Below are 26234 nucleotides of genomic sequence, written 5' to 3'. Positions count from 1 at the left end.
CTTGTGATTTGCAGCCAGGTCATTCCAAGTCAGCTGCTTTGGCTGTGGCTGTCAGTGGAAGCTCCTCCGTCCGCCCGCCCAGACCTGCCCAGGGTTGGCTCCTGGGCAAGGGGGATGAGGGAATGAGCCTGTGGCTATTCTGGTAGCTGTGAGTTATGGAGGTGTCACGTGAAGCAGAGAGCCCAGAAATGCATGTCAAATCGAACCAGTGACTAATCATGGTATTTTGGTTGTCTTATTGCCTGCCGGAGAGAGATTTATGGGCTCAGAAAATGCTGCCGTAATAATCCCTGGGCACTGATTTGATCTTCAGCTGAGGCTTCCCAAGACACTGTGGAAAGAGAACGAAAAGGTGGCTCCTGTCCTAGGGGAGACAAGGTCTAAACTGGCTGGAGTTTGAAACACAAACAAGAGGAGAAAAGCCACCACTCCCTTCTTATCTGTGTCTGCTCAGAGCCACGCGCTGGCAGCCAGAGAGAATCAATTTGATCTGCCTGTGGAGCAAGAAGGTCGGGGGCCACAGCTGAGCAGACACGAAGGGCCATTTATTGGGATTGTCATCTAGCTCCCTCATCTGTCACCTGATGGCCAGCCAAGAAAGTGCTCAGCACAACCGCGGACTCTTCATCCTTGCACAAGTTGTGGAGGCGAAAACAGTAAGCATCCTACAGCTGTTATGACATTCAGCTGTTTTTTCTATAAAGGAATGCATTGAATTCACTACAAATCTACTAACTGTCCCTCTATGCCAGGCAAGAGACTGAGGATTTTTTTGGTTTGTTTTTTTTTTTTTTTTTAATTTGATTGAGCTTTTCTCTAACAGCTGGAGGTCTGCTGGGCATTCAAGCAATGGCTGTTGAGTAAGGCAGCTACTTCAATATCTAATTGCATTTTAGCTCCAATAACTCAAGGGGAAAGTATTGCATTTTCTACCATGAGCTACTTCCTGTCCTACTGTAAAGCACACTGCACCGCCGTGCTTGCCCAGTACCAGAGCCTGAGATCGGAGGGCTTTCTGTGCGATATTTTGCTGAAAGTGAAAGAAAATGAGTTCCCTGCACACAAGTCCCTGTTGGCATGCTCCAGCGACTACTTCCGAGCCATGTTCAAAAGCTATACCCAAGAGTCTAAAGCCAGTGTCATTCATCTGCAAGTTGTCTCACCTACTGGTCTCCAGCACATCCTGGATTTCATTTACACATCCTTGCTGCCCCTTTCCTTTGAAAACCTGGAGGACACTTTGGAAGCTGCAAGCTACTTGCAAGTGACGGATGCTATCAGTTTGTGCAATCAGTACTTAATCAACAATCTTGCCTTGGAAAACTGCTGCTTCTCTGCCAATGTGGCCAGGAAGTTCTATCTGCCAGATGCCTTAGCAGCAACAGAAAAATACATTATCAATAATATCTGGAAGCTGCTGGACTTGGATTTGTCAGGACTTCTTGAGCTGAACTTCAAGTCTTTACTAGCAGTGATTCAATCACCAGATCTCCCTATGGTGAAAGAAAGCCGCCTGTTGAATCTTGTGCTGCTGTGGCTGAAGCAGGATAAATCCAGACTGGATCATGCAAGCAGCCTTTTAGAGCACATAAGATATGGTCTCATCCCAGTGGAAGAGCTGAGAAAAACCTACACACAGTCAGAAGTGTCCCTCTCAGCAGGTATTAAGTGCTTGATCATTAAAGCAATAAATTATCACACATCTGTATTCAAACAGCCTGTCCTGCAGGACAAGTCCACCGCGCTGAGGAACCAGAAAACTCGGATCATTCTGTTGGGGGGAGGGACAGCAAGTGAGGGGCTCGTCACTGATGTGGTGGCCTTTGATGTTTACAATCACAAGTGGCGAACTCTCACACAGCTGCAGGACAGGGTGCAGAACCACAGTGTGTGCGTGGTGGGGAACTTCCTCTATGTCTTGGGTGGGGAAATAGAAAATGGTTCCCCGGGTGATGCTAAAACTGAAAAGATCTTATTGGTTACGAACAAAGTCCATCGTTATGATCCGAGATTTAACACGTGGACCCAAATCACAGGCATGCTGGAAAAGAGATGCCAGTTTTCTTGTTGTGTCCTAGGCAAGGATATCTTTGCCATTGGTGGAAGGGGTGAAGATGGATCTCTGCATTCATCTGTGGAAGTCTATGATATCAGCAGGGACAGATGGACGAAGGCCAGGGAATTGCCATGCAAGATACATGGCCATGCCAGTGCTGTTTGCAAGAACACTATATACATCTCTGGGGGCAAGTATTCAGCCCCAGCCAGCACAAGCAATGATGTATATTCTCTGAGCTCACTTGAAGGGCAGTGGATGAAACGAGCCCCAATGAGCATTGCTCGGTTTGGGCATCAGATGGCAACAATCAGGGAATCCATATTCACCTTTTTAGGATTATATGAACCATTCTCTGAAATAGAAAGGTACGACCCTGACCAAAACCAATGGACCCGATTAAGACCACTGGTCTATGATCGATTTTCCTATGGCCTGGCAGTGGTAGAGGAAACGGCTCTTCTTATTGGGGGAAAGAAATGGCAAAACTCACTGGAAGTCTCCACACAAGACGTGGTTGGCTACGACATCGACAACGATGGCTGGGAGGAAATCTGCAAAGCCCCTCTGCCTTGGTGTGGGCTGCAGTGTGCCGTGCTCCAGCTCTCTGAGACGGCTGATGAGCGGGACAGTGACAGCCAGTACAAGAAGCTGCCCAACTGCTGAACTCACACACTGAGGAACATCCATCCCAGGAGATGAGCAAGCGGGGCTGTCCTGGAGAAGAAAACTGCAGTGGCACGGAATGGGAGAAAGTGGAATTTTTGCTTGGATAAGCCAAATGCTCGGTGGAAACAGGCAAGAAAATCTGGCTCCAGCACAGAAAACACTGCTAGGATTTATAGAGCCAGAAGTTGATCTCACTGAGCAGGGATGTAGCAAGCAGCATATTTAGAGGCGATCAGTGAGAATCATAATCCTTGACTTTCGAAGAGTAATACCTAGATAGAAATTAGTAGGTGTTGCAAGTCATATTTTAAAAATATTAAAAAATATAATCCAACTTTTCTGTTTTCTTAATCAGAGATAATTTTCCCAGTTGGTAAAGTGCTATTGAGTTTTTATGCTATGGCTAAGCAAAATGAAAGTGAGCTGTATAAAGACTAGAAAATTGATGCCTACAAGAATTAGTAGCCAAGGAAAAGGTATTATTTGACATGCTACATACTAGGCAAGAATGTCTTCGCTAACCAGCAGGAAATTACTAGACAGAAAGCATGGATTTTTTGCTATGTGGACTCAGTTACAGCCAGAAGTTAAAACAGTGTTTGTTTGATAGAAACCATTTCTCTCTCAGTGGCCTTTGTTGTAGAATGCTTTCCAGATGCTTATTTTGTGTCATTTTAAAGAGGCAACTGTACTGGTACTGTACCTTTCGTTTGTATCCAAACCTTATGCTAGTTTAGATGGCCAGAGCTGAATAAGTATACTTGTTATCAGACTCTAAGAAGCGTGTTACAAGAGTAACAAGCTGTAACTAATGCCTAGACACTTTCCCTGGGTAGTGAATGGTGTTTTATCACACCTGCTCATAATGGTAAAATTGTTTATTGCTGTTGAACTGGGACATGAGAGAATCCCGCAGTAAAAAAGGTTTACTTTCATCAAACAGTACAAAGGGGAGGGAGGTAACTGAAGGTTTTCAGAAGTCTTTATTCAGTGTCTGCCTACATATGAATCAGCAATAGTCCTTTTTGGCCATGCTGGCAGAGTTCGAACTCAGATTACAGAGGTACATAAAGGTACGTGGAGCTGTGAAATGCAGGTAAAATGGTCAGATACCACAAAATAACTCTGGCATGGAGTAAATTGAATATTGAGTCATAAACATTCATTTAAAAGCTAAATTTATTGTACTTCATTTTACAGTGTTCTCTTTCTAGGCTGAGAGTTAATACAATAAAAATATATATAGAAGAACATTTAATACTCTTAAAAGAAGGCAGCACAATGAAGAGGACACATGTTCTTTGTCACTAGACTAGCTTAAAAAACTGTAATGTTTAATTTTCACCTTTAAAGCAATCAAGCTAACTTTACTAATGTAAAGTGCAGGCAGAATGGCTGTTGCATAGCAACAGATCTAAGTCTTCTGAACTGCCTTGGTTTTGACAAGGAATCAACTACACAATGTGCATATACATCCATCAGATATAAAGAGTTTTTCATATGAATATATTTACTTTTGGTCCAGTAAAACAATAGCAAGAGGATCTAAATGCTTGGAACAATAGCACAATCCATTTCAAGTCAAGCATTTTTTAAGAGAAATTTACAAAAACCTCACAAATTTAATATACAAGTCAGTACCCATGCAGTAAATAAATGTCCAGTTTATACAAACAATATTCTTCTAATAGTACAAATCTTACACTGAATCCAGAACTCTATACAAATGTTAATACATGATTTGTCAGCCATATCGACTTGAATATAGGATTACTGAAAATGGGCTACAGAAAGGCCACTCTTCTATACAGTTGTGCAAAATCTGCAGAACATTTGCAATCCAAATGCAATAACAAGATAGGAAAAGAGAAAGGGGGAGAAGGAGGAAAAGAAAGAAAAAGAGAAAAGGGGAGAAAGAGAGAAAAAGAGGAGAGAAGAGAGGAATAAAATAAATAAAGAAAGGAGAGAGAAGATAAATCTGTCCATTCTTTCCTTCATCCCTTCATGGATATAACTGCCAGGAAATAACAGAGCTCATAAAGTTTAAAGTACATTCACTGAGCTGTACAGGCAATAGTCTAAAGTTGGTTAAGAGTACAACTCGCTGTAAAAAGTATAAAGGAGGCTTTTCCTTTTCACATGAGCATTATTAGATCATGTCATGAGTCCTAGCTTATGCAGCAAAATACTGAAGAGCAGCAGAAATATTTTATCATGCTCTGATGACTTTTCAAAAACAAGCCCATAAAAAGTAAATATGTGGCTTAAGAGTTCCCTCCTACTTTTATTCCAGGCATATGCCTGACTCTAAGGAGCCATTTCCACTCATATTCACTGGGTTGTCTCCAGCAGATCTCAAATCTCATGGAAGTTTAAAACATTTTAATTGGCTTGTGAACTCAGCAGAACCCAGAGACATCCCTTCCCCTTCAAAAGCAAACCAGAGGCTTTTTCACTCCTCAGTTATTTTTCAGGTTCTACGCTCAGCTCTGCTCTCATCATACATCTTCCCTGCATACAATACAGCCAAATTTCACAGCTCAGAAAACACATAGGAGACTACTTGAAAAATCCTATTCACTTCTTTTCTATTGTGGGAATCTTCAAAGCATCTCAGATTTGGAGCATTTCATTGGGAACCTTTTCCACTGTTGCTTTTCTGGGCAAAAGAAACGCTGCTACCAAGGATGTTCACAGGCTATATTTTCCCTTTTGCAAAATCTGCACATTATACTGATACCTTCAGTGCAAAAGCATCATCAATCACAGTACCTGGACTAATTTTTTTTTTAAATCAACCTAATGTGATCAAGAGACAACACACAATTTTGTTTTAATTATAATAGAAACAATCATCCCTTTGCACTGATGGTAAAACTCAGCAACAGGCTTTAAAAAAGCACAAGGAAATAAGACTTAACCTTTTGATACTTAAATTCACATTAGTCCTTTTCTCTCTGCTGATTTTCACCCTTTTGTGTGCTAGACAAAACTGAAACATATACACTGCATTACACTTTTTCCCTGTTGTCTAAGAAAACTCGTAGAGTTTCTCATTAAATATAAAAATTGGTTTTCTCCCACCACCAAAATAGTACCTGCACTCCAAAAATGCAATGCAATACTGGAATTATATAATATAAAATATCATTGTAAAATGACCAATAACAAAAGCTTTAGTATGTGGAACTTCCTGCATGAAGGCCACAGTCTTCCAAAAATGCTTTTAAATCCTTTTCTTTAATAGCTAAAGATCATGTTTGTTAATTCACAGAAAGTAAACACAAGCTGAGCATTGGTAGCATATAAAATATACAAATCTTCATTAAAGAAGTGGAATTGTTGACCATTGAAGGTTTACTTCACACAGCTGAGTAACATTAAAATATAATTTACTAGAGCTCTCACATATGGATATAAAAACTACTTTATGCACTTCAGTAAAGGGCTGGAGTGTAGCAAATGGACAAAAAGAGAGACCTTTATACATGCGTTTCTATATAAGAGTGAGTGTGCGCTAAGGAGGCTATAAGGGCATCAACCTCAGATGAGCCATTAACAGAGTCCCTTGAGGTGCTGCTTGGATAGATGTCCATGAAGAGATCAAGGTACATTTGTTTCCATTCTTGAAAGTCTCTAGATGTCAAAGCTGGATTATCCAGAACTTTATCTATAATGGCTACTTCTCCTTCCCTGGCCTGTGAGAGAAGAGGAAAAAGTAAAGAGTCAACGCAATTGATGGGTCACTGAAAATATCAATCACAGGGGTGGAAGGAGAGAATAGGGGGGTGCAAACTTAAGCCACAGAACCCCTAAAAGCACAAGGACTATGAGCTATATGACTGCTCACAAACAGGAGCCCTTTCTACAGGGTGTCACACCTCACCCTGTGAGGCCAGGGCTTCCCTCGCCTTTTCCAGCACCCTCAGAAACAGTCCCTATTCCCCCTCCTTGCCCCTTGTCCAGCCCAAGAAAAAGCAAACCCTGTACTGTTTACTATTACCTGCTTGCATTTCTCCAGATGGGTTTCACATAACAAAGTGCCATCTGTTTGCTCTTGATCAGCATCAGAAATACTGTGTGGGATGCAGACACATGGCCCTCTGCCTGCCAGCACACCTAAGCCTTTTTACCAGGCTTCTCATGGGGGCATCTGAGAGCTACATTGCAAAGGCTTGTGTAAGGAATCCCATGTTCATGACAACTCATCTCCACTAAAGATCTAGTGTATGTGATGGTGTGGCTGACTGCAACTGCCTCCTACCACTGCAGAGGTAAAGAGAAGGCAGAAAAAGATAAAATATAGCATAGCTGTTGGTACCTCCTTATGCATCATTGAGGCAGGGGATGTGACTGTATCATGATCACTCTCTAGTGATTACTTTATAGAGAGTTGATAGGCAGCTAGTATGGATCAGAGTAAGCCTCAGATATGCCCATGGCCATTTCCAGTCGTTGAAAGTGGTGGAAGCTGGATGCCACAGACAAAAGCCTTGGAAGCACAGCTAACACAGAGGTTTCCAGCAGGACTCCTCTGCACAGGAATGTTATGGTCACCAGCAACCTCCCCTCTAACGTCCCTGCCACCCAGGTTTCACACTCATTTCTGATTCATATCTTCCATGTCCATACTATGTTAAATCTTTGTGGAGAGCATGGTAAGGGGAAATATTAAGCCCACATTGATGAGACAGATCAGAAGCAGTACGTGGAAAAGTATTTTTCATGCTTTACAAATAGCAGCTAATTAACACTACCTGCCAGAATACTCATTTTCAGAAACGGAAGAGCAAGCTGACAATGACCAGTGGAAATGAAACCATCTCTGCTTGAACTACCATAACCTGCTTCTCACAGGTTGTGTCTGGTCCCACACCCCTGCACTACCATCCAGATAGCTTATACTCAGCGCCAGGAGAATGGTTTTGTGTTATCACAGGGAAGAGAGCAGAGGGGTCTTTCATTAAGGGCTTAGAAGATGGGACAAGAGCTAGAAGCAGTTTGGAGGGCTGTCTCAGGTTACTTTTATGTAGGATAAAATTCAAGGAGAGTTCAGAACATCAGCTCCAACAGGCCAGTGCAATTGTCTGCATTCAGGAAGGAGAAATCAAAGGCACCGATAAAAAGAATAACTGACTAGGTAACAGCAGGAGCTACTGGTAGATATGACTACCTGCAGTGTGGCAGAGGTGGAGCTCTGGGCTATAATGGAGCTAGAAACTCATAAAGAGTTACCACGATGTCATTGCAAAACAAGAACGTGCCACTCTACACTGTTGTTCTACACAAGAAACAGTAATTATCTGTCTTTGGCCCTTGTTGCCATTGTGTTTTCAATTATTGGTGTCATGTACTTAAGAATGATTTGTGCAAATCATGGTCTAAACAAGAAAGGTGACAGGTTTAGAAAATACGGCTCATAAACAGAGAATGAACAAATTGTGTTTGCTTGGTCCAAAAGAAAGAAGTTCCAGAGAAGCGCAAAACCAGCCATCCACCAGGTAAAGAGGTTACGCTGGTTTTGGACTTCCCTGAAGGAAGGGGCTGGTTTTGGACTTCCCTTTCACTTGCAGGAAACCATTGGTGTAATGTATCTCAAGTACCAATAAATACCAACAAGACAGACAATTCAGCATGGCAGCAAGCTGCTGATGCTGAACCAGAGCTTTTGTATGAGTGAGCCCGCCGAGGTGCAAAATCACAGCCACAGTGTGAACCTCCTGCCACCCTGACGTGTCTGAGAGTATTGTGATTTTGTTTCAGTCTCTCAGGCTTCTAGAAGTCATGTGGAAAGCCTCTGCATCTTGACTTTTTCTGCCAGCCTCCAATCCTGCAAAGACTCACATACCCAGATAATAGTGCAAGGTGCCTTCAATGAGATGATTTTCCCTGCATACAATACAGTACAGAAAGTTAAGCATGCGTAAGATTATTTTCAGAATGGGGGCCCCACAGCATGAAAATAATATTGCTTAAATGCTTCTCTAGGTGATAGAAAACTAAATTAATTAATGCTGATAAAGCCCTCTTTGATGAAAGCTGTTACAAAATGCACTGTACAATTATCTGGTGACTTAAAACATGGTAATTTAATATAGTTAACATGGTCTCTGGGGAAATCCAGCATATTGTTTGCTGAAATCTCTATCAGGACAGAATTGAATGCTGTAACAAACAAAGGAATCTGACAAGGAGGTTAAATGAGTTGTGGTACATTTAAAATAACTATAAAAATCTTCATATCTATCATTATCACTATTTATTTAATCAATTTTACTGATAAAATACAATGATCCTACCAGCTTACACAAAAACCAAGCACACAGTTTTGTCCTGGAACAAGCTCATCAAATAGAAAATAATCGAGTGTTCCAAGAGATACTGCTCCTTTCCAAAAGGTTGGCTTTGCTTAACTTTAGACTTCGGCAATTGCAGAGTGAATGCATTTTGGTAAATGAAAATATTCAGGGACAAAAACAGGATTAAGGTTTTCTCCAACAATGTGGTATCAAATTCTGTTAAACTAGCTAGAGGAGAAGCTGACTGAGATTTAACCTGTGCAGAAATAAAAACGGATCCCCTCACTTCGACTGTTCTCCCAGGAATATTTTTCTCTGCTTTTTAAGCAGTGCTCCCCTGTGTCTCCCTTGTTTCTCACACCAGGTTCAGCCTGGACTCCAGCTGCACACAATAATCTCTGCTTACAATACAGCCCAATCCAACCCTGGGGTAGGATTTTTCCTCCCTCTTTTATCTCACCTTTAAAGTGCTTTTCAGAATTCGCAGCTGGTGCAGTTTTTCATTGACTACTGGATCGCTACATCTCTTTACAAAAGATTTCTTATACTCCAGCTTAGTGGAAATCCGGTGTTCTCCTAAAGGAGACAGGCTGGCCTGCTCCAAGGCTCTGTACAAATCTTGCAAGGAGTCTGCTGTTTTTTCCTCTATAGTTTCAACTGTAATGAGACAAAGGGAAAAACAAAAAAGGAGGAAAAAATAGAGAAAGGAACAAAGCATCATTAATGTGATTACACAAAGACCTATCAAACCTTCACAAAATGCTTAACAGGTTTAACTAGACCATAAGGAGAATATTTAACACCTCCTAAGTTCCAGAAAAAAGTGCTGTGACTGCTCCTTCTTGCTATTGCCTTCAGGAGAAAGGGATAAAAAAATTCAAAAATGTAAAATCTTGACCCACAGATAATGAGGGAAAAAAGAGAAACAATGCAAGGTGTAGTAATATTGGAGTGACTTACTGCCAGAAATAAGGTCTCTGATATTGCAGTTAAATAGTGCGGGTGACTTCATTATTACAAGAAAAGGAAGCCCTGGAAGCATCCTGCTAAGGAAGCTATCAGGGACCAGATCTTGTCCCGAAAATGACAATAATGGCACTCAAGATTATGCTTGTGAAGGTGGCCTTGGAATGACATGTAATTTTCCTTTCTAGAAAAGTCCACTTATTTTTGATACTCTATAGTGTTGTTCAATAGTCCGTACTGTTGTCACTTGTGGTGGTTTTTAACTCTGCTATTACCTGAAGGTTCCGTAGCAGACTAGAGACTGGATACGATTGCACGTTCATGACCTGGCAGCATGGCAAACCAAATCAGAGCTGTTTGCACCACAGTTTGGTTTTTAAAAATGAACATTATATTTACTATACAAAATATGCAAAAATATATAAGAAATATTTATTTATTGTAGGTTTAAAAATATTTGTTCTAACTAGTACTGGAAGGATTTTAAAGGGAAAATAAAAAAGAAATGCTTTGCTTCTCTAAAAGCAAAACAAAGCAAAAGCTGGGGATGAAGTGTTACTCTGATTTGAGCATCTGAAACGCTTTATTTAGAAAACATCAAACCACTTCAGCTTCTCACACACTGTTTCCCCTAGAGAAAACTGTTTGATAATTCCATACAAACTTTGCAAGTGCCAGTGCAGTGCCAGGATTAGCAGAGTGGTGACTAGGAGAAGCCAGGGCAGCCTTGGGGAGTAACCAGCCAGTGGGACAGGTAGCTCTGTCCCTGCTGCCCCTTGCATGCTGACACAAGTGTTCATGTAACAGACACTGCCTGTGCATGGCCTTCTGGTTGTTTCCAGAGCCCTTGGGATCCTCTCACCCAGTCTTGGCTTTCACACTGGTGTATGTTTTTCTGGTTCAAGGTGCCTGTGTCCTCAGGATGCTTTCATGAAAGCTCTTGTAGGAAGGTTGTTTGATTTTAGCATTAGTTTTACCCTGTGACTGATGCCTCACCGAGACACTGGCTGAAAGTTTAGCACATACTGAAGTATGTTTAAGTAAAGAACCTCAGTATCCTCAGGTGATTAGAGGTTTTTTTATTGATCACCAAAAGAGAAAACAATTCGTGTTTAGAAGTAACATTTCTAGCCCACCAGCAGCTACCTGAGGCAACATCCCATTCGAGCCCATACTATGCAGTATGGCATAGTATACTATACCTCAGGCTCAGCAAGAAGTCCAGAAACCCAAATCTCCTCACCCCATCACAAGAAGTGTTTGCATTTGTATAGATCTTTATACAATCCAAGAATTTTGTAATCAGCAACTGATCTAGCTGTATCTCTCATCAGTTTATTAATTTGGCAGCTGTTTTTAAAGAACTCATATCAATTTTTTTTTTAAAAAGAGATATAGAAGTGAAGAAAGGTTGGAGAATTTTTATCGATGGAAGTGTTGTGGGCCTGTACAGATCTCCCTAAATTCTCCCATTGTGTGCTACCCTGTAGGCAAGCTGTGTTCATCACTGTCAATGGTGGTCAGGACTGAAAGAAAAATAGAAATGAGATGCATTTCTCTTTCTTGTCAATTTCTTTCTTATTAAAACATCTAATGTGCTAAAGGGCAAAACATTCAGTAGCGGAATACTTAGAGAGTGGTTAAAATCTACTGTGGTCTTGATTTTTATGCTTTTTTAAAAAGTCCACACAGCACTGGATCAGAAGTTTGGGATCTCTGTCAGTTCATGTCGCTGAACACTGATGTGATTTGCTAAAGGGTAAAGGAAGAAAACCCTTCTCAGGGAGTATTTTACATCTGTTGCTCTCTCTCTCTCATCTCTTGTTATGCAGGGCAAAAGAGATCTTTCCTCAGGTGTCTCTTCCCCAGCTAAATTCCCAAGGTTGTACACTCAGGGGGTTAGTACAGGGATGGCTTGCTGAAGAAGCAAGTCAGCACTCTGACTCCATGCTATCTGCATTCACTTTGCTAGAGTGATATGGAGGCTGAAGTGGCAACCAGCCACCACATCTAGGCTTGCCATCAAAACCCATGGCTTCCTAAAAAGGAAAAGGAAGGAAAAAGCTCTGCACCAAGGCAAAGGACAGCATTTGAGTTCATCCCTAAGGTTCAGTCCTGAATGACAAGTGCCTTTAATGAATCTGGATAGCAACATGGCCCCTGTGGGTCTAAACTCCTTGCTGGGGGGCTTGTCCTGCCCTCCCTCCCCATGCTGCTGGCCTGGGGATCTGCATGGCTGGTGCTCCTCAGGGCTCACGTCCTGGGGCAGGCAGCCACCACTCAACATGGCCTCAGAGGGACTACGTACAGCAGACTTGTAACCTTGTCCCAGATGAGAACAGCTCTGAAACTGCACTGGAAGAGGTACAGGACTGTGGGGGCAGGACACAGGCTGAGTTAGGCACCAGAACACTGACAGAGGGTCTTTGGAATGCATCAGAACATCCACTCAGCTGGGGCTGCCACCCCAGACCCTGTCACTGCCTAGGTCATGTAGCTGTGAGTGGCAAGTAAAAAGGGAGCAGTATTTGCTAAAAAGGAAACAGGAGGGAAGAAAAACAGCAGATCCCTCAAATGCCTTGCTGCTGCTGAGGCTGGGGAAGCTTTAAAAAGGGCAAGACATTGCCTTGTTCCACCCATGGTGAGGAAGAGGGCAGTGGGCATCACGCAAAACACATCCCAAGCCCTTAATATTTTCCAGAGAAACACTGAAGGTGGTGGTGCTGCTGCTCTCAACAGTTCTCAGTAGGCGGGAATGAGATTACAAGCATATCTCCCCTCCCTCAGCCTTCTGCTAGAGCCTTTGATTGATTTCCTGTAGGTGTTGGTGAAACCCTTGGCACCATAAAGCATCTGATGTATTCTGTTAGATATAGGGCTGAGCTTAAAACATGTTTTCTTTTTTTAAATTGGTGGGTTTGTATGCAAGCCATGTTATTACAGCAGGGCTGTCTCATTAAGGAAGAATAAGGCCTCTGTTAATGGCTTGTTTAAGTAGAAAACGTGGCCTGATAGGATTTGCAGATGACCTCAGAACAGCAGCCAACGCAGCAGTTGTTTTTCACCCTCACTTGGCTGCTGAGTCACAAGTTACATCTTTCCTATTCCTCAGAATACACTGCTGGGTCGCTGTTTCCACACACTGCTGAAAAAAAGGGTCTCTTCTCTGAAGCAGTAATTTTGTCCCCAGTCCCACCCAAACCTGAACAACTCTAACTCTGGAGCAGAAATAAAGCTGCACAAACTCTGCAACACACAGGATCTAAATTCAGAACCATATCTCCCAAATGCTAGAATACACTGGCACTACACTTGGTAACAATGAAGCTCCTGCTGTCTTCAAGTAAATGCAAAGACATTTGCATTAAATTCAGGAGATAAAGAATATATGTCATTATTTTCCATTATTCTGCTTTCCATAGGAAAAGTTTCTGAACTTTTTGTACTTTGCCCTCTCTTCTTAGAATACAGTAAATATTTGTATCTACTTTTACATTTTCTCAGGAGAGAGAGATGGAGATTATGGTTGGGTGGGTGAAACTCTGGTGAGGAATGGTTTGGGTTCTTGGCATTCAGGAAAAACTGGTGGGGTTTCTTACAGTGTTGTCATTTGTTGTTGAAAAGAGCATGCACTGAGCTCTGTGATGTACCAAGTGTTACCACCTCCTGGCTCCATTTTTCCATTATTTCTCTCTTATAAACCAAGATCTTAAGAGCAACAAATAAGAGCACCACACACTTGACAGAAAAGGGACTAGAGAGAAACAGTTAACATTGGTATTTACATGGATCAAGGGATGGCTGCTCTGTATGAATGATGATTCAGGAAGATGGTACTGAATTAGAACCACGCAGAAGGTCACCACTGCAACCCAGCTGGCCAACACATTGCTCTCTGGACTTAGAGAATCTCTAGGCACACAATTCTCATAAGTCTGCTCTATATACATGGAATAACCTCTAGCAATTTTCAGAGGAGGTCCCTGCACTCCTGTGATTCACTTTCCCTGTAAAAGCTCAAGCCACCAAAATCTTGCATGGTCTTCCTCTTTCAGTGGGGCACCAGAGGAGCCAGCGATTTCACCTGGGGCTATGAGTGCACAGAACTGCCCATGCAAGGATAGTGCCACACGGTTAATCATAAATTTTGTCACCTGCTCTGCTGACAAGGTCATATTTTTCAAGGATCAAAGCTTTCCATTGGGGGCCCTTTGGACTTTGCTGATGCCTCCAGACACCTCCCAGGCTCAATCCTGTTGCCTTGAGACTTCTCATCCTGACTGGCAGACACCCCTGATAGCATTCTCCATTTTCCTGCTATCCTCTTTTCTGCTTGATACTTTCACAGCTTAGTGACGCACTTTCCTTCACAGCTCCTCTCACGCACGCCCACTCCTCTCCTCACAATTAGCCCTGCATTTGAACAAAAGTACCACCCTCGGCAAATCCCCAGAAAGCCAAGCTGCTGCGAAGTCTGTGACAGGGAGTGAACAAGGCATAGTCAGACTGAAATCCCCATGCTCCACTGAAATTTAAACACCCACTTTCACTCCTTTCAGTGAGCTCACTCTGTCTGGCAAACAAACCAGCTAAGCTCAGCTTTCCCAGATCTTAGAGAAGTAATTTTGTTAGAATATCTAACTAATCACTAATTACATTAATTAACAGCTACCATGTTATTTTCCCCCTTCAGATCCAAAGATTTCCTTCCAGTTTGAGAGCTACACCTTTATGCTTCCCCTTTTGTGCAGGGGAGATATCTACATGAAGTGCCCCAGAGACTTTCCACAAGTGGCAGTAAATGTTCCACCAAAGCAAAGAGCATTTCAGGCCTCTGGGAAATAGTCTCAAACTAGATAAACCACTGTGCTGGAATGCACATATATCTGTGTTTTTCTTTTTTTCTTTGCCTTCTTGACCTCGATGTGCTTGTGTTGGTAACAGAGAAGTTGGTCTGCCACAAGTTAACTAATAATTGATATAATCCAACAAAGCATTTTGTAATCTTCCTATGCCATAGAATGTTGTCTCTGCCATGTCTAACAAAAGGGTCTATGAAAACTTGCCTGGTTTTACTGGTAGGTTGGTAGAGCAGCAGACAGATGTCTGCTGACCCTTTGGGAAGGGGGGAGCCTCCTGCAACAAGCTTTCCATCCCGAACTCAGGCTGTGCCAACAGGCAGGCAAGGGCAGGAGATGTAACATGGCCACAGGATGCAACAGCCTGGCTGGGCTTGTAAGCCCCAGGGAACAGTTAGGAGAGAGACAGAAGGAATCTCCCTATATTTAAGGTGAAAGAGTCGAAGGATGGAAGGAGAGTGGATGTGGATTTTAGCTGTGTTGCAGGGAAGGGGAGAAAAGAAATCCTCCAAAGAAGTAGTTGTTGGTTTCTCAGTGCAAGGCTCAAATCCATCCATGCTGCTGTTCAGCAGAGCAAGAGAGAGACACACCCAAATGCTTATAAAGCAAGGATCCAGGAATTAGTCATTTTTTACACTATTTGGATGGCTGGTTGGCAAACTAAGCTAGGTATTTCCTTTTCCCCACCAACTACAAGCTAAAAGGAACAAAATGGTGAAATCAATGTAAGACTTACAAGGAGGTGGTGTCTGCACAGCTGTGTGATGTGTATGAGGTCACCCCTGTACAGGTATGGGGGGAGCCACAGTGACATAGAAACTCAGCTCCTGGTAGGAAAATGCTACCAGCCACATCCCTAATTACTGGGAAAAGGAAGAAGCAGCACTGTGTTTAAGTTTGGCATGGTACATCAGGCAGGAGGTGTAATAAAATGCAGGTCTTCAAGGAAACAGCTGCTAATCATCTGCTCTGGGTGATATAGAGCAGATTTCCCTGTTAAAGTGCAAATAGCAACTTGTGTCATCTACTGTGCCACATTAAAATCAAGGCCTGACTGAGTATGTGATTATGCCTGTGCACATATATATGTATGTCTATACATACACACGTGTATATTAATGCTTTCCACAAGTGAAGGAGTTTAAGCAAGCTGAATTAAAGCTGGGGGCTTCTTGTGCAGTGCTTGGTCTTTGCAGTCCTTCTCTCTGGTATTGCTTCCCTTTGCCTGCCCTTTTCTGATTCGTGCAGTCCTCCATCTTTTCTGGCCCTGTACATGTGAAAGTGCAGGATTTTTCCCAAAGTCTTGAGTCAAAGAATGGAGGAGTGGTGTTTAGAAACAAGCTTTGATCCATGCGTTTGGTGAAATATTAGTGGTTGGAGGATCATTAAATTCTGTATTTATTATTTTGTATTTATTTAATGCATGTATTAAATCTACATTTTATACCATCCTTTTCTCTAAAGGGGAAGTATTTTTGGATTACCAGGATAGCTGGTTTCTATTCTCTCCTATTACATAAACCTGCAGGCAAAAAAAGATATTCCCTAGGGATGGTGTTTACTGAAAGCACCAACACAACAGAGCCCTCTAACACGCTGGAGTTTTCTACCCAATGGTATGAGGTTGCTTCTTCTCTCACATGCATGAGCATAAATTGGTTTCTTGAAATAAAGTGAACTGTGCAGGCAAGTGGAAAACTCATCTCCCACAGGACAGATATCTGAGGGTATTTTCCACGATAACCAGGTTTGATCAGAAGCAATTAGGTACCATAACCACTTTTAAAAGATCCAGCCCTAGCTTCTATAAGGCCTGACAGATGCTAAACCTTTCCTGTGGCACCAATGGTCTAATTCTTTTTGTGAACTATTTATGATACTAGCAGTCTTTCTTTTGGATCAGTAGATCCCGGTGAATCTCTCTTCCACTGAAGTCACCTGTCTGAAGGACAAGCTGCCTACACCTTGTCACAGCCTTGTGAGCCCCCACTGCCCTGCAGGCTGCAGTTTGAGCCGGCTGGCTGAAGCGTGTTCAACCTCCACCCTTCATGCTGGTCTTACTGTAAGTCTCACACTCAGCCACCTCTCTTCAGCTTTCCACGCCACTGGAACTGTTTATTAAAAACAGCTGACACTAAACTCAGCATTAGGAAAAATCCTCGATGTCTCTCCCTTGCAGACCTGCATTGTTTAGCTGACAGTAACATTTAGCCATTTTCAGCATCCACGCTAATGGGTTAATATATTAGTGAGAAGGGAAAACACAGGGAATAATTAGCTCGTTCTGTTTGTGCTGCCTCTTGACAGCTCTTACACACCTCAAACGAGCATCAGGAGTAGCTCCCTCTTGGCTCCCAGCCCTGCTGTTTCACGGGGTTATATTGGTGATTTCAGAGAGGTTATATTGGTGATTTCAGAGAGGGCGTAAGCACAAAGTAACTCCAAAGCTTCCCAAAGTAACACGGAATTCTGATCAATGGCAGAACATTTTGGCAGTAGCGTTATAATTGCGTCTATTTTGGTTTTGGACATGGTACTCTACTCATTAGGTTGCCTACGAAGACACCAGTTTAACCTTTATTTGCTGACCTGATTTTAGTGACTCTTCGGGAGAATTTTACACAACGAAATAGGATATCCTGACATTTTTCTGTGCCACACATTGATATAAGTGCTGTTTAACTTTACAACAAGCTACCAATGCTGAAGTAAAATAAACAGATCAATTACATTTTGATGGTACACTTCCCCCCGGGCCCTGCAGTTCAGAAATAATGAAAAACTTGTATTTATGAGGTAAGCCAGGAGCAGGAGCTAACTGGGTAAACTGCCATACATCTGGGGATGCTGTGGCTTTTAAGTAGGATGAGGAAGTCCCTAAGAATAAAATCTCACAAGCAATATATGGAAGCAGTTACTCCTTTGGGAAAATGTTTTGTTGTTTTTTTTTTCCCCACAAACCTAAGCTGTTACAGCACTTGAAGTTGTGAAGGGTTAAATGACAAACGATACAGACCCAGCAACATTACTCACCAGTCAGAATCAAGCCACAGTCACGCTCAACAGCAATGCCTGTCAAGGTTTATGGGACTGATACCTGAAAGCAAGCCTGAATGGAAGGGGTAACACCCACCCAGAAAATGAACTCTGCTTCAGGCTACATCTGAAGTTGCTAATTTGTATGAAAATGTAGCACCACAGTGAAGTTTTCAAAAACACTTGCATCACTTAGGAATTGCAATCCTACTTTCAATATGAAAGAAACATGGAGAATTAGTATGGGGCACATGGTCGGGGGGCAGATTGATTTAATTGCCGTCTCAGTTACCTCTGTAACACACTGAGGTCTGTTGGGGAAGCATCTCCAGAGGCATTTCTGAAAGGGGCCTGAAATACTACCCAAAATGTTATCCCAGAAGATATAATATTTATTCAGATATTCAGATTTATTATTGGATATATAATTGCACATGTTATGATAGCTGCACTGACTAGATTCCAGTCTAATTAATCTGCACCCTGATTTACATGTTATTTTTGTAGGGTACGACACTGCCAAACATTAAGCACCTCCCATCAGCTGCTCAATGCCCATCACACCACCATGTTCTGTAAGCACTGCAGAGAGTTCAAAGTTTTTCAGAGCAGAAGCTCTGTGACGAGAGAAATGCAATAATACTTTGTGGCTTTTCTAGACATTATTCCTGTCATCAGATGTCATAATGAACTTGTGAACACGTAGGCACCTCAACATAAAGTGCTCTCTCAAAACTGGCACGACAGTGGTCACAGCAGAAAGCTTCGTTCCCCATCCATTGGGCAGAATGTGTTCATCACAAAAGAAACAAGAGAAAGGAAATGAACATCAGCCCTGACAGACAATGGTTACGCAAATGCAAGACTGAAAATTTGTTGGCTTATTTCCTTTATTAAGCCCAAAATAACACCTTTAAAAAATCCTGACTTCATGAATAGATCAAATGCCTTCATTAAAGAAACATTTACTGCCATTTTCTATACTTTATTTTAAGGCATACAGAAAAATATTTAACAAATGTGTATGCAATTAAATGCCGGGGACTGCTAATTACAGCCCTTCTGAATGCCTCTGCAAAACAAAGATACTCAATACAATATGTTAGAAAGGGTGGGGAAAAGAAAGAGAGGAAGCTGAAGACAATCTAATACGCATTAGCGCAGATATATGCTGGCCTTTGGCTACGAGCAGCAAATAAGCCATCAGTGTAACCCCAAATGGCAGCCAAAGGACATTTTAGAATCACATCTTTGCTTCTGCTTCTCTAATTCATTTCCAAAACATTTCACCTCTAACTAATTATGGAATTTAATGACAGAATGTAAAGGACTGGCTGGGGTTGCAGGCCATTCAAACAAGGCTTTAATGACATATCCTTCAGGTTGCAGAATCTTTATATACTTAGCAGTGATTTATCATCCCTGGCAGAGGCAGGTACTTCAAAGGCAACCTTATATAAAAAATAAATTCTGCCTTTGCCAAGCATTGGAAAGAGCACTAAATTAAATTTTAAAATCAATTCCTACAGACAAGAGAGTCATAAAAACTCAGTGGGTTTGTCTATCTGGCCAACAGGCAAAAATTTATGACAGTACAGTTTTGTAATCAATAATAGCAATACAGTGTATGCTTCTGATTAGAAAAAATTAAAGATGCCAAAACAACATTGCTAAATATTTAGGCTGATTTGTGACAGTCCCATTGAGCAGAAACATAAAACATGCATTTTGATGAATTTCCAACTAGTTTGTCATACTATGCTTTTTATTTTTTCAAAAAAGAATATTAAAACTATTATAAGCTTTGTCACCTGCTATAAGGCAGAATGAAGTCATTTTATTCACTGCACATTTCCTGTTTGTGAGGCAAAAAAGCATAATTTACTTCTTTATAAAAGGGAAATATATATAACTATATATATATATAATTTTATTGGTATTAACATAATGCAATACCATACATTGAGCAAACAGAAAGAAAACATTTCAAAATACATTTTTTAAAAGTATCTCCCCGTAAGATAGTATGAAATATCAAGTAATTAGCATTAACATTATTACAATACACCCTTAGCCAAATATATTAAGGAAAATTCACATTCTAACCACAGAGATAGAGGCAAACATCAACCCATAGGGGACTCAGAACATAATGATAAATACAATATCTGAATCTACTTCGAGTGACATCCAGACAAATACTGGCCCCAAAACAGCCCTCGGAGTCTGGGTGTTATACAGAGAATACTTTGTGCCTGCTTGGCCAGGCAGCATCACTCACATGTTTAAGATAAAGAGGAACTGAAGAGTTTAAGTGCAGAGTCTAATAAATCTCAGCGTGAGGTATCTTCTCCGTCATCATCCAAACGAGTGCCAGTGTACCCTCTGGTAATTCATTACAAACCATTAGATAAATGCAAGTCTCCAAAAGGTCTGTACATACCTCCACTTGACAGAACACACTTAGTTTAGCATGACCCAGTAAGGTGACTTCCTTCACTAAAGTGAAGCACGCTTAAATGACATGACTCTGTCTGGTTGGCCTGAATGGGTTCACTGGAGTTCAGTACAAGCAACAGGATTTTACAGTTACCATGGCTGAATCCCTCTTTAATTCCTTGAGGTGTGCAGAACAAAACTGAGTGACATCAAAGCCCTTCCCCTGCCAAGACCCTCTTCCCCTTCCATTCTCCCGTGCGGGGGGCAGTATTTTCTGCAAATGTGCTCCATGTAGACTGGATCTGACTTTGTGCCTAGTCCCATTGTGGAAAGGGTGCATTCTTCAAAAGACTGGCCATGCCCTTTGACACCTTCCTGGAGGCCTCATATTCAGGCATGTGGTTGTCTATGCTTTAACAGGTCTGTTCTCTGTTATAAACATCAGTTATTCAGGAAGAACTGACTTTCTGAACGGAGGCCATTAGGTTTCTTGCAAGAGGCTGAAGTTGAATCTCCGTCGTGCCAATTCTCTAATGATAAGTTTATCAACCTTTGAGTCCAATCGGTTCAGTGCCAAGAGATGTGGATCCCATTTGACATGGAGAGGTGCTATCAACTCTCGCAGTGTATTAGCCTAATATGATAAAGCAGTGATACAATATGTTGAAAGATCTGTGATGTGCCATTATTTCCATATCATATTAGTAAATTAGAAATACTACCATGCAAACAAGAGCAAATAGAAAATCTGGCATACAGTAGAAGCACTACAGAGCCTTTCTAATCTGCATGCAGCTATGCTCATGAGGACAGAGACATGGCACTGTTCTGCTATTACACCTCACTCCATTAAAATATCCATCCCTGATGCAAAAGAGGTATTTAGGGTAGAAAGTTATATAATCGTTTTTTGTAGATATGCTTTAAAAAAGAAAAAAGAAAATAACATAAAGACCAATTAAAAAAAACCAACCAAACAACCCACAAATAAAACAAGAGAACAATACATATCCTAACCAACTTGGGCTGGTTTCATCCATGTTGAAGACACATTAGCTCATTTGGAAGCACTGGGAAAGGGTCACATGAATGAGGAGGATGGAAGCAAAGAATGTGCCCCAAATCCGCCAAATGTTCTACAAACACAGAAAAATATCCTGGTGGCAACTTATGCATGAACTACAAAAAGAGGTGGCACAACACAATCTGGCTCCTTTCGTTCTCCTAGCTGACAGTCCAGCGTTGTGCAACGTTGGGTGAAGGATAAGATACAGAGCTAGGAGATCATGTGATTTTGCAACCACACTGACATTACATACTTCCATAAGCTAGGGCTTGAGAACTCGAGAATCTTTGTGGACCTGTGTTAGCAAAGAAAAGAGAAAGAGAGAGGTGGAATAAACAGCATACAGCTAAGTTGTTTACTTAGAGTTTCTGTATGGATATGCAGTCTCTGCACACAGGCAATTTCAAAAGCCAGGCTGCTCTCAGTTCATTCCCTATTCTATTGTCTACCACACTAAATTGTAATAAAAAATGAAACTCCATGGATCTTGAAATCCGTTGCCATTTTAGTTCCCAGATATGAAAAGCTGAGGGATGTTTTGTTGTTATAAAAAACACTTTGGGAAAGAGTTCAACTGTGCATAATGTAAAGATGTACAAATTCAATCCAATTTAACTGGTGAGACTTGTTCAACCTTTGTTAAAAAGAATTTTTTTCCAAAAGGCAAGATGAAAAGGAAGGAAAATATGAAGCATTGCCATTTGTATACTTGAGCATATCACAAAAGGTCTAGCAAGCAGAAAAGAAATGTCTCAGTGACAGAAAGCACAAGGTAGAAAGAATCCCAGATGGAAACGTTGGTGCCATTTACTCCACCCACGGCAGCAATTGGAAAATGAGTTTCCAGAGAGGCAGAGGGTGAGCAATGCTATATGGAACTCAAAGTGAGTTCAGCCTCTCCTCTCTTGCTGAGATTTCCTGGGACTCTGCACATCAACAAGGAGGGGAAGAAGAAGAAGGGTGAGGAAAACAGTTTATATAACTAAATTCTAAGTACAGCAGTTAAGAGAAACTTTTACATAACCTATTGTTTAAAATAAAAAACATTTGATTCTACAACCAAAATGAGAAAAAACAACCCAACCCCCAAAACTAAAACCCAACCCCCCAAAAAACAAAAGGCCAAACCAGGACATTTCAGGACTCATGGGACCGAGGAAAGGGAGACTTTGCAGAGTACAAAAGGGAATATTTTTCACATTTCATCCTGTTTTATACAAAGAACAGTCATAGCATTGAAAATATGAGTCTTGGATTTGTTTGGAAAAAGGCATTAAGTGAAAGAGGATACTACTGCCTCATAGGTATGAATTTTGCAGCTTTAGGAGATCCTATCATTGCATGGTGTTGTTCATATAACTTTATCTCTAAAAATTCAGAAAGTTTGGTTTCAAAGGTCAGGCTTTGGGAAAAGAAACTTCCCTTTTTGTGAAACAAGGTGGCTATGAAATAAAAGAGGATTACTAAGTTAAGGCAAGGGCATTACCTAGCAGATGTCTATACTCTTCTAAACGCCCTGCTGAGGCTGGCTGGGACACATCCTCTGTGTCTGTGGAAGAACTGTGCTGCCTTCAACAGATGGTGGGACAGAACTTGTTTTATGTACCTAAATTTTGCATGAGAAGAGTATTTCTGAAATAAATTGCTAGTAAGACACTTTTGTAAGACTATTTAGTAATATAGCTAAAGCCTGATGATACAGGCCTATCATCAAACACTGGTAATTTTTTGCTGTCCCAGTTTGGATTAGTCACTGTCCGTGAACACCCTTTCATTAGGAGCTCTTAAAATAAGTGGTAGCGTACACTGTCCTATTTATCTGAAGGTGAATATAATTATCAAGCACTAGGGAGGCTTTTCTAAAGAGATCTTCAATATCACTTACTGATAGTAACTAAGAGTTTAGAAATTCTGCTTTTTAGTAGCAAAATTATGTTTCCTTATCCTTATAAATCCCACATTTTCTTTCTGTATCACCAGTATTAGCAAAATGATTTATGTAAAAAATCTCCAGCATATGGTTTTGTTTCTAGATAAGGTAGGGGTTTTTTTCAATTTGTTTTAAAGGAGAACAAATACAAATAACAAAGAACAGCGACGTGCTTTAAGATGAATACTTATTGACACTACAACTTATGAAACTCACGAGACTTGCAAACATTTTGAAAAATAAACCAACCGCCATTCACATACAAAAATGAACACGATCCTGTGAATATAGTGAAGTGAACTTTCTGCGTTTATCAACCAAATCATATTTGTATTATGAGAAGAGTTTTACAGCAAATGACTTCCCCAGAGTGGTTACAGAAACAAAAGTGCCTGCTGTAAATCTCTGCCTATTTCTTCAGCTGATGTGGTCATGTAAGATGTGAGGAATCTTATATCTGAGCAAACCTGTAGCAGTGGGAGGTACTTTACCCATCTAAAGTGGTGAAGATAGAATGCATCAGGGGTGGGACCAACCCACCAAGCAGGAGCAAAGGCAGCTTTGCAGGCCTTTCCAGGCATGCCACTAAGTGTCAAAAGCAAAGGGGAGGAGAAAGTCCTCACCTGAGAGAAATGTTTGAGTGTCACAATCAGTAAGGTCTCAAAATGGCTCTCACACAAGTCCTATATAAGCAAAGGGGCACAGAATGTGATACAACTAATTCTTCTTCTCTTAGAGACCTATTTATCAATAATAACAGCACACCACCAGTCACTATTGAGAAGGCAACACGTTAAGGTTTTCACTTTGATGTGTTTTTAAATAAAATGCATAACATTTTACTGCTGCCATTTAAGAGTACACTTTCTTATGAATGTTCACATTATATATTTTGCCTAAACAGAGTATAAGGCACCTGGCTATTAAATGGCATGTTTATGATAACTTTGCTTTTTAAAGAAGAGTTAGGTTGAAACTTTGGAAATAGGTACTTAAGTCTTAGAAAAGGAAATTTCAGGCTTCCCATTTAGAGTGGCAATCAGTAAAACGTTAACTGCCTTTTGAAGATCTTTCCTTCACTTGTATCCTATTCTGTGTATGTATTTCTACATCTGTCTATATATTCATGAGAGTAGAACTTTGACTGGAAACTCTTACCTATTATCTTGTTCAATAATGAAACATATCTAGTTATGTATATTCCCCTACATGTAAATACTACATGTGAGTAATCAGGCTCTGAATAAGAATGAATGCAAACAACAGTGGCAAAAAGAAAACCTTCCCCATGTATCACAAGCTGCTACCTGGCTGCTTCTGCTAGAAGCCCATTGGCAGATATATCTTCCTCCTTACCAAGGAAGTGGCTCAATGCTATTTGACACAGAGTCCTTGGGAGGAATCCTGGTAGATCTGCAAACTGTCTATTGCTCAGTGGTGGGAAGCTCCTGCCATTTCCAGGACTGCTCAGGTCTCAGACAGAGGCCATGCAGAGATGAAAAGGAGCTGGTACAGAGGGTTTTGATGACACATCCAGTGCAGCCCCCTGACACTATACTCCAAAGCAGCACCTCTTCCTGTAAGAAGCCCGTTAGGTGAGTCACTGCACTAAAGGGTACTAAATCAAACAATGATAATACAGGAATATGCTGTCTACAAATAGCAAGTTTCAGCTTTTGCAACATCACAATATATGCTTTAGTGTCCCTCCTGTCCCCACTGAGGAACACCAAGAGCACAAACGTTATACGAGAAAGCACCACGGTGAGGATGGGGGACGGAGAGGACAGATGGTGGTGTCAGCCCACACATAACCTCCATCTTCTGCTCCTCTGCAAGTGCTGCCCTCGGCCACAGGAGAATAAGGCAGTGGGATTTACAGGGCTCTGATTGGCAGGCATTTTTCCTTCCACTTAGCACAGGATTTTTAAATTACAAACGTATCCTGGCTCTCCTATGCACTTCACGTAGTTGAATTTCTCATAGTTTTATACACATTCAGAGGGTGCAAGATGTAATCGGGACCTTAGCGTCCCACTGGGTAATTTATAAATTGTGAGAACAATATTAAAATTTCTGCATGTTGGCATTCTAATTGCTGGATTATATGGAGACTTAAGTTACATAAGCCTATAGGACAGGCCTCACCCAGGAGAACTATGTCACATTCAAAAGAGAAGCACATATGGCATCTATCTAATGGTGAGCTTCCTTTCAATCGAGTTCTTAGTACTGCCCTCTGTCCTGCCAAGGGCATCATAAAGGGTATTCAGAGGCTCTAAGGAAATCCCTGTCACCACAATTGGTGATTGTTGAATGCAAGGGAATCCTGCTTTACAAAGTGTGTGTGGTGAATGAATGGAAACACCCTGCGATGCTGCGGGAAGGGCTACCTATAAAAAGAGTCACCCTTTGAAACTGCCAGGTAAGAGTGCCCTTCCCTCACCCTAAGCCAAAGGATGCTTGTCCTGAGGGGTTTCTGCTGTCCGGACCAGTCACGTACACGGGCAAGGCTCCCCTGGGCAAGCTCTAGCATGACCCAGAGCTGTTCTGCAGTGGATATATTCCCAGCACTTTGCTTCTCACTCCCCCTTCAGTTTGTGTAAGTACCTTTCATCAAAAAATCATCACTAAACAAAGAAAATATTAGCATCTTTACAGCCTGGAAAACACTGACTATCATGTAACTGATCTCTGTTCTCATCCCATGACAGCAACCTCCCTCCTATCGAGTGATTGCTCAAGCTGCTCAGTTGGCTGTGTCCTCTGCTATTTTCTTCAGTAGCTACACTGTCTTTTTTACTTTCCTCTCCTCCGCAGTCTTGTACATGAACAAGAATTACATTTCTCTTTTCATGCATCACCAACATTGAAACCAAACCTTTATTTTTTTTCCCTATCAGACAGAAACATC

General features: G+C 41.4%; 2 protein-coding genes across 7 annotated transcripts in view; one reads left to right on the top strand and one right to left on the bottom strand.

The window, feature by feature from the left end:
• The first annotated feature begins 95 nt into the window (after positions 1-95).
• Positions 96-3331, top strand: KLHL34 (kelch like family member 34). Its single transcript, XM_027689126.1, has one exon. The coding sequence runs from the start codon at positions 935-937 to the stop codon at positions 2720-2722; it is 1788 nt and encodes a 595-aa protein (XP_027544927.1). The 5' UTR covers positions 96-934; the 3' UTR covers positions 2723-3331.
• A 555-nt stretch (positions 3332-3886) lies between these two features.
• The window catches only part of CNKSR2 (connector enhancer of kinase suppressor of Ras 2), a 209964-nt gene continuing 187616 nt past the window's right edge, over positions 3887-26234 (bottom strand). For 3 of the 6 annotated variants that reach the window (XM_027689119.1, XM_027689121.1, XM_027689123.1), the window contains one exon: positions 18758-21685. In XM_027689119.1, the coding sequence (XP_027544920.1) occupies positions 21636-21685 (50 nt within the window). In that variant the 3' untranslated portion in view covers positions 18758-21635. Of the gene's footprint in view, positions 6424-9484; positions 9682-18757; positions 21686-26234 lie in introns of those variants that run through there. The other 3 variants (XM_027689124.1, XM_027689125.1, XM_027689120.1) reach the window with 2 other exon arrangements.

Source organism: Neopelma chrysocephalum, unplaced genomic scaffold (genome assembly GCF_003984885.1).
Source record: "Neopelma chrysocephalum unplaced genomic scaffold, ASM398488v2 Primary Assembly neopelma1_76, whole genome shotgun sequence".
NCBI classification, from domain to species: domain Eukaryota; kingdom Metazoa; phylum Chordata; class Aves; order Passeriformes; family Pipridae; genus Neopelma; species Neopelma chrysocephalum.
The sequence above is the reverse complement of the archived record's forward strand: the minus strand, read 5'-3'. Positions and strand labels throughout refer to the sequence as shown.

What these genes read in the sequence shown, in the direction of transcription:
- KLHL34 (XM_027689126.1), top strand. Translation starts at nt 935, where the DNA reads ATGAGCTACTTCCTGTCCTACTGTAAAGCACACTGCACCGCCGTGCTT.